Below are 20,884 nucleotides of genomic sequence, written 5' to 3' on the forward strand. Positions count from 1 at the left end.
CTTTCCTGGGAACTCACCTGGTTGCACATTGGAAAATGCTGTTTACCCCATTTAGGTATTGGTTTGTTATATTCTTGGGGTCATTTGTGGGTATCTATAAAGTTGATTAGATGTTAATGAAGTCGCAATTATTATGATAATTTTGGGAGAGTCAAAGCATTCCAATTTTTGAATAATAATTGCATCAAGATTACACACACGTAATTATCATAATAATTTTGGGAGAGCCACAGCATCCCATTTTTATTGATAATTACATCAGGATTACACGTATGAACATCGTAAAGAATTTTATTAGATGTTCATGAATTGCAGCGTAATTATTATAATTTTGGAAGAGCCATAGCATCCTAATTTTATAATAATTACATAAAGTTCGTACACAATTGAACTTCATATAGAAAAATTAACATCATGTTGTAATTAATTCATAAATTTAATTGCTTATCCCCACAGGGACGTTTTTATTTTTATGACTTAATTAGAATAAGATAACAAATTTAGCATTAAAAGTAAAGTTTCTCTTAGGCCCACAGGTACGGAGAATTTTATTTATTAATGTTTAAATTTATTAGTCTTATTAATAAAGGGTAAATTTCATGCGTGATGCAACCTTTGCCCACAGGTAGGTTGAAATTTACTATTTACTATTAAATTGGCATTGGCTAATTTAAAATAAAGTTACTTCATAGCATTAAAGTATTCCTTTGTTTATTTTTTTTGGTTCTTGCAGTTATTCCTATCACTCTACTTTTAGTAGTTGTATGTTCCAATACTTTATGCTAATAATTTTTTCTGACTGGAAAAATGCTTTTATAGTCTCAAAAGTGTTTCTAATCCCATTATGGGAATGAAGGATATGATAGGTTAGCTTAATTCCCTAAAGATTGAGATTTTTTAAGTCATTCTTGGTATATTTCATTTTGAATTTTTTCTTCTGATTATTTTATCTTGTAGCACACATAAAGATCATTGGTTAATTAAAGGAACTTCTAACCATGTGTGTTCAAGAAGATGAGAGAATCCATAAAGTCTTCACATGATTACTCATGTTAAAGAAAATACCAATAAAGGCAATTATGTCCAACATTTAAAGCATGAGAATAAGGTGCCAATAAAGTATTTTGGTAATCAAGGTACTTATTTCTCTTGCAATAAAGAAAACATAAGGGCATATAAAGAAAAATTGCATGAAGAAAGAGAAATGACTTGAAATTAATAAAATCTCATTTATATAGTGTATAGTGAATCTCCTTTATTGACTCCTTTAAATATGTTATGGATTGATTCTGGTTAACAATCCATGTTGTCAACACAATGCAAAATTTTCTTAAAATGAATAACACGTGTTTACAATTGAAGGTTATTGGGATTTATAGATTAATTTTAAAAATTCAGTTATTTTTACCTCAATAATGTTTTAAATATTCCAAATTTTTCAAGAAAAATTTAATTTATATTTTAGTTTGTTAAATAAAATTTCAATTTTTTAACTTGAAATTTTTATTTAGGGTGGAATATTAATTGATGGTTTATTAAAATTTATCTGTATCCCAAGTTTGAAGCAAATTTATTGTTTATCTTTGCATAAAGATGTTGACGTATAGTGGAGTATTATGAATGAAAAATGCTCTTATCATGGCATTGGAGATTGAAATATATCTCCATAAAGAAAATAAAAGTCGATAAATAATAATTTATTGATTTTGGTACTTGTGTGGACTGCATAAGGGAAAGTATATCAACAAGACCACTAAAGATGCCAAAGAGAGCCTTTTGAAATTCTTGAGATAATGTACATTAATAGGTGTTGACCTTTTCATACTCATTGTCTAAATAGTCAGAGATATTTTTATCTCATTTAGTGATGGTCATATAAGGTTTATGTATCTCTATCTTCTAAAAATAATAAAGCTAAGGTATTGAATGCTTTCAATACCTATAAGGTAGAAGAAGAGAAACAACATGAAGATCATAAGATCTAAAATATAGGCAAAAGAGTATTATGGTAGGTACACACAAAAGGGGAATTGATTAGTAATACTAATCTTCTATTACCCTTATCGAGTAAAGTCTTAAAGACCGTTGTGTATATATTAAATAGGATTCCATCTAAGGTTGTCTTAAAGACACCTTTTAAAGTATGAAATAGATGGAAGACTAGTTTAAATTATTTACACATATGGGGTTGCCTTGCTAAAGAGGGGATTTATAATCCTCGTCTAAGGAAATTAGATTCAAGGACAACCAACGAATCTTTTATAGACTATCTAGTAAACTTTAAGGGGTTTTAATGTTTTATTATCCTTCATATAATCATAAAGTTGTTGATTGTAAAATTTCTAGAGGATGTTGAACCTAGTGGGAGTGTTTATCCTCAAAGATTTTACTTAGAGGAAATACAAGAGTTGACTAAGGCTCCTTCATATGAAGGATGTTTGATTGTACTTATGGAAAATCAAATTGATTACCTTGAACTACAATCAGTTTTGGAATTGTCAACTCATGAAGAATAGGTTCAGTTTGAATCTACTTAAACTTTGCAAAATGCAGAGGAAGTAGAATTAAGAAAAACTTCTAGAATAAAGAGATCAACAATCTCTAGTGATTATGTTGTGTACCTCATGAGTCTGATTTTGAAGTCAGACCTAAAGATGATCCAAAATTGCTTTCACAAGCCATGACTGGAGATAATTCCACATTGTGATACAGTAGCTCATTTTGATCTAGAGCTACATCAAATGGATGTGAAAACAACTTTCCTGAATGAGGATCTTAAAGATGAGGTTTACATGGCACAATCTAAAGGTTTTATAAATAACAGTCAGAATGCTTGCAAATTAAGCAATTCTATTTATAGGCTGTGACAGATCTCTCATTGGTGATATACTTTTTATAAGGTTATTGCTTCATTGTTTATTGAAAACCTTATTAATTAGTATATACACCTTATGGTCAGTGGGAGTACAATAATCTTTCTAGTCCTATATGTAGATATTATTTTGCAAATAGTGATTTAAGTTTGCTACATGAAGTTTCTTTCTCAAAGCTTTGAAATGAAGGATTTGGGTGAAACTTCTTATGTCTTTGACATAGAAATTCACAAGAGACATAAAGCACATTGACATTGTCTCGGAAGGCCTACATTGAATAAGTTTTGAGAAGATTTAGAATGAAGGATTTGCACCTTCAGTAGCAGCTAAGAGGGATAAATTTAATACATATTAAATGTCCCAAAATGTATTGGAACAAAGGGTAGATGAAAGGTCTTTTGTAAGTATCTGCATTATGCAACCTAATGTAAGCATAGACTTGCACTAGACTTAACTATTTGACTGACAATAAGATTACTGGGTCAATAAAGTACTGCAAATAAAGTCTTGCGGTGTACGCAAGGAACCAATAAGTACAGCTTAACCTAAAAGATACACTTTCCATTTGGAGGTGGTTGGTTATTTATATTTTGAATTTTATTGATTGTGTAGATAGTAGAAAGTCTACTTTATGGTATATATTTTCTTATTGAGAGATATATCCTAAAGATGCAGAAAACAAGCTATAATTGTTACGTCTACCAAGAAAGTTAAAATTCTTACATGCTATGAATTTGGTACATAGGCATGATGGATGAGACATTTTGTTGAAAGTCTCAATATTGTCGATTTATAGTTAGACCATAAAGATATTATGCGGTACTATAGTTTTCTTTTATAAGAATAAAGAGTAGAAGCATAAGTAAATCGACATCAAGTATCTCAGTACGAGAGATAACATTAAGAGACATAAAGGGTCTATTGAGCATATAAATGATGAATTAATGATTGCGGATCCCATGACTAAAAGTTTACCGGTAAAGAAAGTATAAAGTCATGCGGAATATATGAAATTCATTAATTCATTTTTTTGCTTAGTTTCTCTCTATTTGGTCTATAGACATCAAGTTATTGTTAATAAATTTTTGTGCACATTTGTTATATTATCCATGGGGATAAAATTAAAGTTGGACCCGAATAACTTATAAGAAGTTCATTCATAAAGTATGATTGCCCATATAGTGCTCATTTAGGGAATATTTTATATGTAATACATGGAAGGGACAACTTATTATATAAAGTTTTACCGCCATGATTCATGTGTAGTATTCCTTATGTGAGTGGGAGGATTTCATGAATTATTGGAATAAATAAAGTAATTGTCATATTGAAGAACCGAACATCGTAAGGAATTATATGTATCATAAGGGCCAAGTGGGAGAATGTAAGAAATTACATAAATGTCCCTTATGTCATATTTAATTTGATGTAACGGTTACGGCTTTTAATTACTGTAACGGTAATTATAATAAATGTATTCAATATGATTTAAACAGTTTTTATATTCCACATTATGGTTCATGATAATAACGGTTTTTTTTATATTTATGTTTATGATTTAATTCCTTGATGGGAGGAATAAAATCAGCTAACCATTAAAGATGAGGGTCCCTGGCCTACCTATATAAAGAGCCATATGTATCCATCTATTGGCACCGGTAGGCATAGGTCAGAAGATCTTCAGTCTAAAATTTTCTTTTTGCAGAATTTATGTTTATCGCTAAGGCTTCTTCATATGTTTGAGCAAAAATGGCTGGAGGTATTTATATTTAATTCCGCTGCTTATTTTATTGAATTAGCATTTTATTTACTATTATGCTAACATCACCTTCCAAAATAAAAAGATCGAGATAATGAGATGAAGCCATCGAGACAGCTAACTTGGCAGCAAGGGCTTCTCCATAATTTGGTTGACAAGGGGGGGAGAGCAAAGAAGCCATATGAATAATTTTTCCTTGTGAATTGCGACAGACTGCAGCTTGGACTGAGAAGGAGCCTCTGATAGCTGTATCAAAATTAATTTTCACCCAGGGATGTGGAGGAGGCTGTCATTTCTCCATAACAATGGGAAGAGAAAGATGCTAAGCATTGAAGTGCTTCATAGTAACCTTATTGATATGCTGAGAGATAAGGCGAACATCAATGCTAATTTCTTCATGATGAGATTTATTTCTGTAAAACCACAGGAGATCACAAGCCACCGCTGCAAAGATCTGAAATTTATGATGATCCGTTGGAGGAATATGCAGAGAAGTCCCTAGAGAAATAATCTGTTGAACCCAATGTGCCATAGTGCTGAAGTTGAAGGCTGAAGAATCTAGAGGCCAAAAGGAATTCGCCACACAAAGCAGGCAATAATACAGTTAAAAAATAAGTGATGCAGAAAATCATCACCAATTTTACAAAGTGAACAAATTGGTAATCTATTAGGGAAAGAAAATATGAAGTTAATTCTGGAGGTTGTGGGAAGGATACTCCAGGCAACTTTCCACAAGAAAAGTCTCAGCCTATCATTTAATTTTAATTTCCAAAGATGTTTCCAAAAGGGTTGGGAAGAAATGATAATCAACTCAGGATGATTAGTAGTTAGGATAGAAAGATAAGCTGAGCTAATTGAAAATTTCCCTGAATTAGCATGAGTCCAGATATAATTAGGTGCGGAAGAAGGAGATATGTGAAGTTTGAGAATTTCTTGTGCGGAAAGAACGTCAAACAGGGACAGGATATTAGAAATATTCCACATAGATGATCCTGGAATTAAAAAATCTGAAATAAACAAAGAAGGTTGCTCCCTATTACCTGGAAATTTCAGGCTAGGTCTGAAATTTGGTAAGGTAGGAATTCAAGAAGTGGTCCATATAGGAAAGTGAGAATTGATAGAAACCTGTAGACATGCTCCAAAGGTGAGGAGTGACTTGCAATAAAGAATATATTTTCATAACCAAGAAGCATTAAACACCGTTGGCGAACCAAAGGTTAATTTAGAACAACAAAAAGAAACCGTTGGAGTTACGACGATGATTTTAGAAATAATTTTAAGTCAATGAAGTGGACGGTAGCGCGTGAATTAATTGCATCATTAATTTCTGCTTATTCTGAAAGGGAAATGCTTGCCTTACAACCTCCACTCACATGTGTGTGGGGTGAGTGGAAGTTATGTGAGAGTTAGGTGGGGGTTGTGAGTGTTTCATCTCCCTGAATACTATTATGAATTGACATCCTTGGCCTGTTGTTCCATGATGCTTCAGATGATCACGTACTCTTTCGTGATTCGTCCTTTTGTCTCTTTGGGTCAGTCGTACGTCGTCGTTCTTTGTAACTCCAATTTCAAGAATTCAAACAAAACCTGCAAGACATCTCTGTAAAACGCTTTCCTCCGAATAAAGCCGTAGAAATTAAACTCTTCCAAAAACATATGTCAATCTCATAAGCTGGACTGGAATAATTTATGTCAAATCAATTTGGACAAAAAAGTTGTTCTAATTAAATAGAAATACTTCTTCTTGTTGTTTTTTGTTTTATATTTTTTATTTTTTCTAATTTAAAGCAGATGGAAATAAAATTTTAAATATTCTCAACTGTGTATCCAATATTTTTATTTGCAATATTCGCATCTGCATATAAATATCACTTTTAAATATTTACATCCGCATGCATCTTATTTTTACTAATCGGATCTGCGCGGTTATTATATGATATCTACATATTAGGTAATGAGTATATTTTTCTTCTTTCAAGTCTTCTTTGAATCTCCATTAGGGCTTATTCTAAACAATTTTGAAAATAATTTAATCTAACTTTTAGTGTTTTGGGCTTATTTTAATATATTTTTAAGTCTTAATATTTTGAAAATGTATTAATTTTACATTACTTTTGCCTTTTTAACTTAGTGTTACACGATAAAGCAACGCAGTCAACTAAACCAATGTAAAACTTATACCTAATCCAAAACGATGTCATTTTGATATTAAATACCAAAACAAAGTCGTTTTGGTGAATTTATTAAAAATATTTTTTATGTATAAAACATTCAAAATATATATTATATATAAACGGTATGCAGATGCGATTAATAACCGCATCCACATACCTTAAAATTGTTATTTGTATCTGCATTTATAGATAGTGATTTTTGTTATCCGCATTCACATGTGCGGATATCGGATGCAGGCGGTTAATATCTGCCTGCATGTACTCGTTCTGCTACATACCATATTTTTATCTAATAACTATTTAACAATGTTGATATGACAGTTTCAACAAATTCTTAAATTTTTTAATATTACTATTATTTAACAATAATTAATCCCAACATTAGTTGAAACTGTCATGTACACATTATGAAATAACTATGCGATAAAAATCTTTATATAACATCAATGTGACCCATATTTCTAAATTATCATCGTTGTTTTATGAAAGTGACGAATTCATATTATAATCATATATGAGTTTGGACCAAGGTATTTTTGTGTTGTCGTTTTATTTTGAAATACATTTAGTGGTTATTGTTAGTAATCCTTTTAATTAATACAAGTTTTTTGACACATGTCCAAATTAAGTTGGAAGAATTTTCTCAAATTCAGTATTTTAAATTGACATGTGTCTAAAATGCTTGTGATTGAGTTCGAAAAAATTTCTCTAACATAATCTATTAAATTAACATGAGTTTGAAAATGGATGTGAGATTCACATTCATTTTTAATTTTCACAGACATCTTTAACAAGATATGTGATTCTTATATGTATTTTTAAAAATGTATGTAATAATCACATGTATTTTGGATGATATCAATTTAAAAGACTGAATTCGAGTAAATTGTTCTAACTTAATTTAGAAGAAAACTTTGTCCTAAGTTTTTTGTTCTCTTCCTTTTAATTTTGTCCACAGGAACTCATTAAGGGCATGTTTATTACGTTAGGATGATGATTACCTGAATGAGTATTACTAAGAATATAAGAATTGAATACAAATAACAATTCTTATTCATTTGTTTGGAGGCAACATAAAAAATAGAAAGATTAATATACATTTTTTGTAAAAATAGAAATAAAAATAAAAATAAAAAACTAAAAACAAAAACTCAGGCTAACAATTAAGTACCCCAACCGCAGCCAGTAAGCTGTTGGTTGGGCAGCTACCCCTGGCTGCTAGGGTGGCCACGTGCCACCCTCGGCCACTTTTAGGGTGGTGCATGACCTCCCCCAGGGGTTGAGGTGGTTGCCCGTTTTCTATTTTCAATTTTTTTTAAATATATATATATATATATATATATATATTATGATCAATACGTGTCACCATCTTATTGGCGTTAATGTGGCGTCTAACGGAATTTGTCAAAAATTTTAACAGAATTTGACTCTAGGGGGCGATTTGTAAACTAAGCCAATCACAAGGATCTCTGAATTAATTTTGATACCAGATGGAACGATTTCTAATTTAGGCCAATCACAAAGATCAATGATGCAGTTTTTTCTTTATCTATTATCATTTATTTTTAGATGAGTAAGAAGAAATACAAACAAAAATACAAAAACGCTAAATTACATAATCCAAAATATTGAACATCAAAAAGAAAACTCAAACTTAGCAGCAATCCAACCATAGCTCCAGAGAGGATCCTTAATGGCAGAGAAGGCAATCGAGAATGTTGTCAACGAAAGTAGTTGTAGCGGCACATAGCGTACAATGTGAGTATCAGAAAACTCATTTTAACTTAACTCCTAACCAACTTATGATTGAGCTAAAAAGACTATGAAATAATTATACAATAGCGCAGGAAATACCATATGGGGTAGATTGGTTAAAAACCGAGATTGAATATGTTTTTAGTCCCCAATGGGTAGTTCAATCGGCTGGAGACCACGCCTCATAAAGCGGAGGTCACTAGTTCGAATCCCCCCTCCCCCTCTTGTGTGGACATGTCAAAAAAAAAAAAAAAAAATGATATTTTTTTAGGTCTAGAACTAGATCTGAAATTTGACGTAATTCATTCAAACTATAATTTTATTTTATTTTTTGTCTCTGTTCAACTATAATAGGCTTTTTATTTATCCACTTTGACCCTTTTGAGTTATGGGCTCGTTCTTAGGAAGGCCCTTTAGAGTAAATATTTTACGATGTGGACTTGGACTTTAGATTATCCATAAAGATTTTATTGGGCTTCAATTGGACCCTCAGCCCAAACCCAATCCAACCATTCCAACTTGAGAATGTAATCCCTCGTCGTATTGGAGTCCTAAACGAAACCATTATCACAGAAAAAAGGAACGCCGAGACGAGGATAAGTGGGACCGGAAGAATCAGAAATGGTTACCCACCTCACAAATTCACAATCCCCTCCTTCAGTGCGCAATCTCTGTTTCTTGGAGAAAAGAATCAAGTAGAAGAACACGACGAAGAAGAAGAAGAAGAAGAGGAGAAAATCAAGAAAGTAAAGAAGCCGCCATGGTTTCAGTAGCAGCAGCAGCAACAACAGCGACGAGATCACCATCCCTCTTCTCCAACTCTCTTTCTTCTTCTAAGTTTCGTGTCTCTACTTTCTATCTCCGCGGCAACCTGGTGCAAACAGTCACAAGCAATGGCACGTCCAAGATCCTATGCAAAGTAGCGGGATCCACAGTGACTGTCGCAGAGACCAAACCCCAAACGAAGGACAAGAAGAACGAGTTCCAAATCGAAAACCTAACGACATGGCTGCTAAGGCAAGAACAAGCCGGTAACATAGACGCCGAGCTCACTGTCGTGCTTTCAAGCATCTCTTTGGCATGCAAGCAGATTGCTTCGCTGCTTCAGAGGTCAAGCATTATCAATCTCACCGGGGCTCATGGCACAATCAATGTCCAAGGCGAAGATCAGAAGAAACTTGACGTTATCTCCAACGAGGTTCGTTTTACGTCGACGTTTTATCAATTATTATCAAACCATCGTCTGTGTTAACTTTTGCTTAATGTTTCGCAACTACTCTATAAACATTTAAGACCATAGTTGTTGCGCACAGCTAGATATGTCTCACCAGTTGCTCTAATCGGCTGTCCAAATTACACGCAATTACGAAAGGTGCGGAATCTACCTGTGCCGAAGGGCAGGTGACCCCCCACTTCGAACTGCACCTGCCCACTTTGTGAAAACTGTCTGAATTGTGCATGGCCAATTGCAGGATCCTGTTCTATAACCATACGCTATATATTGTAACTAGTATTCGATTCTAAGCTTCAATACTCACAAAATATACTCCCAACATTCATACGGAAAAGACTTAAGATTTTCACATAATCCCAATGCAGTTTTAGCACTTGATGCATTATCCACACAACATTTTAAGCTTTGATGAAAACAATTATTGATCAGAGGTTGTTAATTTGAAGTTGTTCTGCAACTGCCTAAGGTCTAGCGGCCGCACAGGGATTATAGCATCAGAGGAGGAAGATGTACCTGTTGCGGTGGAGGAAACCTACTCAGGACACTACATTGTCGTGTTTGACCCTATTGACGGATCTGCCAACATTGATACTGCCTTAACTACTGGCTCCATCTTTGGCATATATGCCCCTGACAAGCAATGTCTCTTTAACATTGACGATGACTCCACGGTAATCCTCTCATACCATTTCCATTCTTATTCTTCTCTGCTTAATTGTTCAACTCTGTAACAACACAGCTCGATCAAGCAAAACAAAAATGCATCGTCAATGTTTGCCAGCCAGGCAGCAACCTACTGGCGGCTGGCTATTGCCTGTATTCAAGCTCAGTTGTCTTTACACTCTCATTAGGGAAAGGAGTGTTTGCATTCACCTTGGACCCCTCATATGGGGAATTTGTTTTAACACATGAGAATATAAAGATTCCAAAATCAGGAAAAATATATTCATTCAACGAAGGTAATTATGACCTGTGGGATGAAAAACTGAAGAAATACCTTACCCACCTCAGGCAACCAGGCAATAATGGCAAGCCCTATTCTGGCCGTTACATAGGATGCCTTGTTGGGGAAATTCATAGGATGTTGCTATATGGTGGCATATATGGGAACCCCAAGAACAAGAATAGCAAAAATGGGAACTTGAGGCTCTTGTATGAGTGCGCACCAATGAGTTATCTAGTAGAACAAGCAGGAGGAATAGCAACAGATGGTCACCAGAGAATACTGGACATCAAACCAGAGGAGGTAATGATATAATTGCAAAAGCCTCTCATTGTCAATAACTTTTTGCACAATCGACATAGTTCTGCTATTAATTTATATAACAAACTTAAACAGGACATTCGAAATTTGTGCATGAGATGTGCTACAACAGGAGCTAAACACATAAATACAGAGCTTCTTTAACCAAAAGAAATGTCTCGCTATGATGGAAAATGTAAAAAGCTGACATTTACTTTGTTTTTCTTTCACAGGTTCACCAGCGTACACCAATTTTCATTGGAAGTCCAGATGAAGTAGAAAAACTGCAAACTTACTTGGCTTGATCCTTGTTGCCCTTATTTTCTATTCTATTTATTCCTATGAATATGCTTGGCCTTTCATCACACTTGAACAGAGAAAGGGGGAAAATAAGTACATGTAACCAAAATTTCTATTAAAAGAATTCAAATCTTCCATATCAACTTGTCAACAGCAACCTCCATAAAAATGTACAATCCATTGTCAAGAAATACAACACCCAGTAAACGGAGAGAGTGTAAATCCAACAAAGACATATTACTGCTGTAGGATGTCAACTAGAAAATGGAATTCTAGGGAATGAATCAGTAGTCTAACGCTGTACCAAAACAAAGACAGCTTCTGTTAATTGTCGTTCAAAACATTAACACAGTTAAATATCTTTTGCTGTTAACAGAGTTTCCATGTTAGCCTAAGAATCATTCCTTTAAGCAGTTAGTTTCTTCTGAGTAATAATCCCCATGCAGAGAACTCCTACGACTTTTTGCTGCAATTTCAAAGAACGTGTTAATTATTCTCAAGTCTTCAAACAAAAATGAGAGGAAACATAGCGAAAGAAGAATATAAAAAAATGAGCTTACCAGGGCTTAAAATTGTTATGCATTTTGTTATGGACTTCACTGCAGTCAGAGAATCGGAGCCTGCAGAAGTAAATCAACTCAATAAATTTACAATAAATGGATTGCATTAAAACTGAAATAATGTAGAAGAACAATTTTATCACCATTGATATTCATGCCTTTCTCAGACAATACTTCTGTCATAGTTGATGAATATTCTGACATAAGTTGATTGGCCTCCACATTAACATCCACCGATTCAAGAGATGATGAACTTCATGCAAAATGTAGAAAGGTCAGAAAAAGGAGTCGGATCGACAGAAGCAAATAAGAAATACAGTAGACTCGAAGTGAAACAATACCCTGAAATGTTGAAAGAAGAACCCAGGGTTGGATGGCAACTATAGTCAACTCCTTCCAAGTCTAGATCAAGATCTCCTAACATTTCAGAGAAGGAGAAATCTCCAAGTGCATCTAAGTTAGGAAAATCAATGTCAAAAATGTCCACTTCCTTTCCAGACTCAGATGTAGAAATTTCACCGACAGTTGGTTTGTCTGAATTTGTTGCCACATCAGAAACATCAAAATCTAGCCTTCCTTTTACATGATCCCTCTTACTCTGCCTCTTCAAGTTTGTCTTGATTGGTGATGAAGCAGAAATGCAATGGCTTCTCTCCATGGAATACAGTATTTGACTGTTTGGGCTCACCGTAACTCTCTTGGAAGAGATTACAGTGCAACGAGTCGGGGTGATCACTTGAGAAGTGTTTCTGTTACTGCAAGTTGCACTGGAAGAGATCTCCAGAGGAGATGTGGATTTATCACTTGGAGAGGAGTTCGGTCTCACAGGTGTCTTGGGGTCCGATGAATTGCTTGGGATAGAGAGCAAAGGCCGGTTGAACAAACATTTAGCAACACTGGATCCTTGAACCAATGGTTCATCAGGAAGACAGTTATCAGGTGATGATCGAATTGCACAAGAGGGTTGAGCAATTTCCTGGCATTCAACTGCATTATCTGATTGCGGAAGTGTATTCACACCTGCCAGAAGAATGGACATCAAAATCGTTTGGGGACTGGAAATAAGAAGCATAAGAGTTACAAGCCCGAGTAAAAATTACCTTTTTTTGGGATGTTCCTGGCGGGCACCTTACTGCGAGATCTCTTTGCAGCTTGAGGCGCATCCAGAGAAACTTTGTCGTCCTTTCTCTTTTTAACAGAGGGGTCTGTGATTGGTGAGGATAAACTTCCGGGCTTCATAATGGTGTTGGCAGGCGTGGACACTGGATTAACAGTTGTATTGCTTACTGGGCAACCTAATCGGTGGGCACCAAGACAAACAAAGTCACTAAACGATAGCAAATTTTTCAGGAAACTATCCAAAGATTGTCTTCATGATTCATAGTGTGATGACAATTCAGTAGGAAGGACATACAGAATAAGGTACATAATTTGGAGCATAATTGATAATCATTCTTCGTATAACAAGTTGACCCTAACAAGTTAATCTCCGAGCACAATTCATAATGTCACGACCGAGTTTTTGACATTCACGATCCAATTCAATGCAATTTGGGATACCACAGATAAATCAAAACTGGATCTTTATCATCATAATTAGTTCCTTTGATATCTCCCAAAATTGGAAAAATCCTAATCAATTCGCCTATGTTTTCCCCAATCCACTTAGAATCAAATATATCGAGACCGACTTAGTATAAACCCTAATGACTTGTCAGCATTACCTTCTAGCAATCTATGCAAAAAACAATAAAAGCTCGAAATAGATCTATAAGCCCAACCTCTGGAGATCTAGCTCTGAGATACCATACGATACTATGCTAAGTTTTGTCAATAATATTTTCAAATTATGCACATCGGACAGGACTAACAACTTGGGCTTAGGGTTGTACCTGAAGGAGAACTATTTCGTAGGACTGGTTGTGGAACCGCCACAATCGCCGATCTGGTGGCGCCGTTGGAGATATTCAGCTGCGACGGGAAGGCTCCGCTGGAATTGTAAGTGTTCATGACAGCTTGCATGCCCTGCAAGAGCGTCTGGACCCGGCATTTCTCTTGCTCCAAACGGACCCTTTCCTGATCCACCATCACCTTCTGCTCCTTCAAACAGATATATTCGTTCAACATCGCCCCCAAACTCAACAGGCTCTTGGGTGCCTGTCAAAAAGCAAGAAACCCACAAATATTCTCAGATTTCCTAACAAAAATCAAAAGCCAGTTGGTAGAAAAATAAAACACAGGTGTTTGACAAAATGCAAAATGGGTACCTCTCGAACGGGAGAATTGGAGATGAGAGAAGAAGCTTCGGTTCTGAAAACGGAGCGAGTTTCGGAGTATTTGTTGTCTAATAGATAGCGGTCCACGATGAATGCGACCTGGATCGGGGTCACCTTCCCCTTACCGAAAGTCTCTGGCTTTTTAGCTCTGGATCTATTCCTCATTTCCTAAGAGAAAGAGAAAGATAAAAGAAGTAGTTTTGGTTTCAGAGAAGGTCGTGGAGGAAGAAGAAAGACATAAATAAAATTTTTAGCTCTTGGGCGGCTGGCGAGTGAAAGAAAAAAGGAAGGGGGACGAGGGAGTGAAAGACGCGGGAGTTTTTTGAAATTTTTGGAGGAAGAGAGGGATTAGGAAGCTTTGGCGGTTACTTTTTTCAGAGTTTGGGCTGGGCTCTCCCCTCACTCTACACATTTTCCCTTTCCCTTTTGTTTGTTTTTCCTGCGGGAAGGTTATGAGAGGGATTAGGAGCATGTGAAAATTTAGAAGGTTATGTTTTGTGTAATATATATAGTTCGGATCAATTCTGTGCGTAGGGGATGCTAATTATGTGTATAACAAATAAAAATTTTATATATATATATATAAATTTTATTTAATTTTGTAAAAATATTTATAAATTTTTGTTTTTTCCAAAACATTTATCAAATTTGTACCAAACCAATTTTCATTTGTAGGCCCTACATGCAATTAGGTGGGGGCAAAATATCTGACTACCGTCTACCGACCTCTTACCGACTGCCTACCAACTAATTTTGGTTAAGTAGTCAGTATAAAATTTAGTTCTGACAGTTGGAATGATATTGAACCTCCCTTTAATCGACTGATTAATTGAAGTGACATAAACAAAACGACATCGTTTTCTCAGGACAGAAATGAGACCATTTCGTTTGATCTATTTTTAAAATAAATAAATAAAAAATGCGACGTTGTTTCATTACAATTGAAGCAACATAGTTTTGAAAGACTCCCCTTCTCTTTCCGCATTTGCGGCTAAACGACGAACCCTAACCCTCACATTTGAAGTCGACACAACTGCCCGCCGCCCCCTCTCCCTCAAAAACTGACAAAAATGAATGATTCACTGCTGCAATGGTTTGGTTACAAGGTTGGTGAAGTTGGCCTTGCTGGAATCAATAAAAAATAAAAAAATAATAAAAAATAATAAAAAAAAAAAAGACCGAAAATCCAAAATCAAGTACTTTTCGTTTAAAATAAGCATATAATGATAGACAACTTCTAAGTTCGACCTGTTGCACATAGTTACATATGGTCAGTCAAATAAGTTTAAGAAAGGGTCATCAAATGAATTCCTCCCTCCAAAAAAGCTTGGCATTAAGCTTCTAGAGGAGTAATTGGTGCATAATTGTTGTGCACCACTCTAGAGACATGAGATGGGTTCCACGCGGGACCCTCCACCACATGGGACCAATTCTATATCTCTAAGACCTTGCACAACTATTGTACAAGAGTAATTTTTTAATCTTCTATTACCCCCCAAAGCCCCCGTAACCAGCAAAAGGATCACCAAAATCAAAGAAAGCATCCCTTCCACCTCTGCTCCCAGCATTTTCAAGTGCTATGAACCCCACCACCCCCAAGGAAAAAAAAAAAAAAAAAAAACTTTCTACATTAAGTTCCATTGATCAATCAACGTCTCAAGAAAAGGAACCCAACACCATGATGATCACTGTTACCATCCATGAATCACCCTATGCAACAACAAATCAAACAAAGCGCATAGAATCTACACTTAAATGGGTAGAAGACAATATATTTACGTATCCATAATCATAGAAATACAAATTATGTCCACCAGATAACTAAAAAATACATGGAAATCGTAGAAGAGGGCTGCTACACTTACACACACTTTTTTACACCCACTTTTACACCCTGACGTGGCAAGACATACTTCTTCTTGTTTTTTTTTTTTTTTTTTTTTAATTTTTGTAATTTAAATCAGAAAGAAATGAAATTTTATATATTCTCAACGGTGTATCCATTTTTATTTGCAATATTTGTATCTGCAAAATGTGGATATCACTTTTAAAGATCTGCATTCCCGACCGCATCAATTTTTTACTAATCGCATTCGCGCGATTATTAAATACGGTTATTATTTGCTATTCACATATTAGATAATGAGCATATTTTCGTCTTTCGAGTCTTCTTTGGGTCTCTATTAAAGCTTATTTGAAACAATTTTAAAAATAATTTAGTATGATTTTTAGTGTTTTGGGCTTGTTTTAATATATTTTTAAGCCATAATCTTTTGAAAATATATTAATTTCACATTACTTTTGCCTTTTTAACCTAGTGTTACACGAGAAAGTAATACAATCAACCAAACCAATATAAAGATAACCTATACATAATCAAAAACAACGTCATTTTGGTATTAAACACCAAAACAACGTCGTTTTGATGAATTTGTTAAACATAATTTATATATAAAACATTAAAAATATATATTATATATAAATAGTATACGAATCGCATTCACATACATTAAAACTGTTATCTGCATCCACATTTGGAGATAATGGTTTTTGCAATCCACATGTGCAGATAGCGGATGCTGGTGATTAAAATTTGCGCGCAAGTATACGCCTTGTTACATACCATATTTTTATTTAACAACTATTCCACAATGCTGATATGACAGTTTCAATAAATTCTTAATTTTTTTAATATTATTATTATTTAACAATGATTAATCCCACGTAAACATTATTGAATAATTATGCGATAAAAATATTTATATAATATCGATGTGGACCGTGTTTCTAAATTATTCTTTTATCTTCGTTGTTTTATGAAAGTGACAAATTCATATTATAATCAGACATGAGCTTGGACCAAGGGATTTTTGTGTTGTCGTTTTATTTTGAAATGCATTTAGTGGTTATTGTTAGTAATCCTTTTAATTAATACAGGTTTTTCGACACGTATCCAAATTAAGTTGGAAGAATTTTCTCAAATTTAGTATTTTAAATTGATATGTGTCCAAAATGTATGTGATTGAGTTCAAAAAAATTTATTCAATCTAGTCTATTAAATTAACATGTGTTTAAAAATGCATGTGAGAATTACATTCATTTTTAATTCTCACATGCATTTTTAACAAAATATGTGACTCTCATATGTATTTTTAAAAAAGTATGTAATTAATAATCACATGCATTTTTGGATAATGTCAATTTAAAAGACTGAATTTGAGTAAATTATTCTAACTCAATTTAGAATAAAACTTTGTCCTAAGTTTTTTTTTTCTCTCTTCTTTTTAATTTTGTCCACGGGAACTCGTTTAGTGCACGTTTGTTACGATAGAATGATGATTACCTAGGTATAAGAATGTAAATTACTTTCTTTTATTTCTTTTTTCATTTTTTGAACAAATCATGATTCTATTTCATTGAAAAAACTCACCCCCAAATTAGGGTCTAGGGACCACAAATTCCCTAGTTACAATCGCCAAAATAAAAGGAGGTATATCCTCTAATCAAACATTATCAATCTTACATGACATCGCATATCGAGCAAGGGCATGAGCTACCCTATTGGCTTCCCTTTAAGCATGTGCAAAAGTAGAATATCTCAAACCAACACGTTCCTGTTGAAAACTCTATGCACAATGACCTATTCGGCTAGTATAAGGGGGTTTTGAATTCATTTCCCGGACTACTTGTAAAGCATCCCCTTCAAAGATCATATCAAGAAAACCCACCTCCTTACAAAACAGGACCGCATAAATGGCCGCCATCGCTTCTGCTATCTTCGCATCAACTGCCAAAGAAAAATACATACTTTTTGCTCCCAAGACATGGCACCCGCAATTCCTCGCAACAATGTCAATGCCAATACAACCCTCATTTATATTAGTTGCTGCATCCCAATTAACCTTAATCAAATTCGGTGAAGGGGGCTGCCATACCTTGGTTGCAGGCAACATATCTTGTTCTTGAAGGGAGGATCCACGATGTTCCTCTTGCTGACACAAGGTAAACTCCTATAAATTCTCAGCAGCACAAGAAAACACCTTTGCAGGAGGTATGAGCAAACCTTCAAAGACTAATGTATTCCTTCTCAGCCAAATTATTCTAGCTAATACTGCCATTAAATCCATGTCTTCACCCCTGAACCTGCCCATAAAACCCTCAATTATTTCCAAGATAGTAGCTCCCCAGGAGTAGGACTTTTGAAAAAAATTCGGTCCACAGCCCCAGACATCCCTTGAGGCCGGACATGACCAAAGAGCATGAATGATAGTTTCTTCCTCCAATTTGCAGCAAGGGCATAAGGGAGTCTCCACCACCTTCCTTTTAAACAGATTTACCATAGTTGGCAAAATATCATGGCATGCACGCCACATGAAGACCTTCACAGTATTTGGGACTTTAAGGTTCCAGATTACACACCAGATATCTTCCTCCTTACCATAATTTGAGCATGCTCCCAATGATCTTTGATGAATTTCTTTCCCTATGTGATATGCACTGCGCACAAAGAAAAGGCCATTAGAGGTTCCCTGCCACTCCAACCTGTCAGGAGAGAGAGCCGGGCTGAGTGGAATATTTGATACAACCCAAGCTTCCTCTTCATTGAAAAGAACCGATACTAACTCCAAATTCCACCGTTTGGTATCCAAGTCAATAAGGCAAGATACAATGAAATTAAATGGTAGCATCCTAGGGGCTGTTTGCATCGAAAAGGAAGTAGGTGTAGGCAACCATCTAGCCCCCCAATTGGAATACTTAACCCATTCCCCACACGCCACACCAAACCTTGTCTCAAAAGATCACTGGCAGCTAGCAAACTCCTCCAAGCATAGGAGGGCTTGTTTCCCATGGTAGCTTCCAAAATTGTGTTTCTAGGAAAATACTTTGCCTTGTAAATTTGAGCAACAAGGGAGTCTGGATTTTGCTAGAATCTCCATAACTGTTTTGCCAAAAGCGCCTTGTTGAAAATAGAGAGGTCTCTAAATCCGAGCCCTCCCATAGATTTTGCTTTCCCCATTTTCTCCTAGCTCATCCAATGAATTTTTTAGGACTTTGCCAAGTGGCTCCACCAGAAATCCTGCATCAACCGATTAAGATCTCTACATAGGGTTTAAGGAAGAAGGAACACACTCATACAAAAAGTTGGGATGGCCTGAACCACAGCTTTAAGCAAAATTTCCCTTCCAGCTTGAGATAAAAATTTAACCTTCCAGTTGCTCAGCTTCTTCTCCACTCTTGACTTAATATAATTGAAAACTTGCAGTTTGGATTTACCAATCAGAGATGGTAATCATAAGTAAGTATCATATCGGGTTGCCTCGGAAAGCCCTGACAAATTAAGAATTTCCTGCCTCTTTGCTGCACTTGTATTTCTACTAAAAAACACTGTCGTCTTTTGGAAATTTAATTTCTGACCCGACCCCTCCTCATATGTTTCCAGAATACCCAGCACGCTCCTCCATTCCACAGAACTGGCTTTGCAAAAAATCAGACTATCGTCTGCAAAGAATAAATGATTGAGCTTAGGACCCTTTGGAGAAGTTGGAACCCCTGTAATAGTACCCACTTGCTCAGCTTGATTGAGGAGGGAACTCAGCGCCTTAGCACAAATGAGAAACAAGTAGGGTGAGATTGGATCCCCTTGCCGGATCCCTCACGTAGGGTGAATATTCCCCACCAGGTTTCCATTAACTATCACCGAATAGCGCACTGTACTCACACAGATCATTATCAATTTTATCCACCTGGGGGAGAATCCCAACTTTGTGATGATTGTTTCAAGAAAACGTCATTCCACCCGATCATATGCCTTGCTCATAGGAATGTATATTACTAAGATTATAAGAATTGAATACGAATAATAATTTTTTTTCATTTGTTTGTTGACAACACAAGAAATAGAAAGATTAATATACATTTTTTTGTAAAAAAAAAACTCAAGCTAATAATTAAGCACCCCCACTGATAACAACCAGTAAGTTGTTGGTTGGGCAGCCATCCCCGGCTCCTGGGGGTGGCCGCGTGCCACCCTTGGCCACCTCTAGGGTGGCGAGGCCTCCCCTAGTGGTTGGAAGTGGTCAGGCCACCCCCAAATGGATGGCTGCCCGTTTTATAATTTCATTTTAAAAAAATAAAATAAAATAATTATTTTATATATATATATATATATTATGATTGATACGTGTGACCATCTTATTGGCGCTGACGTGACGTCTAACAGAATTTGACTCTTGCTAGCGATTTGTAAATTGAGTCAACCACAATGATCTCTGAATTAATTTTGATATTAGAGGAAGTGATTTGTAATTTAGGCCAACCACATGAACCAATGATGTAATTTTCCCTTTATTTATTATCATTTTTTTTTAGATGAGTAAGAACAAATAGACACAAAAATACAAAAACAGTAAATTACAGAATCTGAAATACAAAACATAAAAAAAAAAAAAAAAAAAAAAAAAAAAAAAAAAAAAACTCAATCTTAATAGCAATCCAACCATAGCTCCATAAATGATCCTTAATGGCGGAGAAGGCAATCAAAAATACTGTCAACGAAGCTGATTGTAGCGGCACATAGTGGACAATGTGGGTATCAAGAAATTCATTTTAACTTAGCTCCTTACCGGCTTATGATGAAGCTAAGGAGACTATGCTCTGTTTGTTTCGTTGTAAAATGGTTTATGTAATAAAATATTTTCAGGAAAATCATA

The 20,884-nt window shown here is 35.2% G+C and overlaps 2 protein-coding genes across 3 annotated transcripts; one reads left to right on the plus strand and one right to left on the minus strand.

Moving 5' to 3' along the window:
- Positions 1–9,150: 9,150 nt before the first annotated feature.
- On the plus strand, positions 9,151–11,475 carry LOC133874067 (fructose-1,6-bisphosphatase, chloroplastic-like). The gene is made up of 4 exons (XM_062311900.1): positions 9,151–9,759; positions 10,242–10,466; positions 10,535–11,041; positions 11,272–11,475. Exons 1-4 carry the CDS (start codon positions 9,322–9,324, stop codon positions 11,341–11,343), a joined length of 1,242 nt encoding a protein of 413 aa, XP_062167884.1. The 5' UTR covers positions 9,151–9,321; the 3' UTR covers positions 11,344–11,475.
- LOC133874065 (uncharacterized) lies at positions 11,453–14,399 on the minus strand. 2 transcript variants are annotated; one of them, XM_062311899.1, is made up of 7 exons: positions 14,166–14,399; positions 13,791–14,055; positions 12,999–13,193; positions 12,240–12,894; positions 12,042–12,151; positions 11,899–11,958; positions 11,453–11,804 (listed from the first exon to the last, which is right to left on the minus strand). In XM_062311899.1, exons 1-7 carry the CDS (start codon positions 14,337–14,339, stop codon positions 11,737–11,739), a joined length of 1,527 nt encoding a protein of 508 aa, XP_062167883.1. In that variant the 5' UTR covers positions 14,340–14,399; the 3' UTR covers positions 11,453–11,736. The 2 variants fall into 2 exon arrangements, with proteins under 2 accessions (XP_062167883.1, XP_062167882.1); XM_062311898.1 differs by having other exon boundaries at positions 11,456–11,804; positions 12,240–12,918.
- Between the last annotated feature and the right edge of the window lie 6,485 nt (positions 14,400–20,884).

Source organism: Alnus glutinosa, chromosome 7 (genome assembly GCF_958979055.1).
Source record: "Alnus glutinosa chromosome 7, dhAlnGlut1.1, whole genome shotgun sequence".
Taxonomy (NCBI): Eukaryota; Viridiplantae; Streptophyta; class Magnoliopsida; order Fagales; family Betulaceae; genus Alnus; species Alnus glutinosa.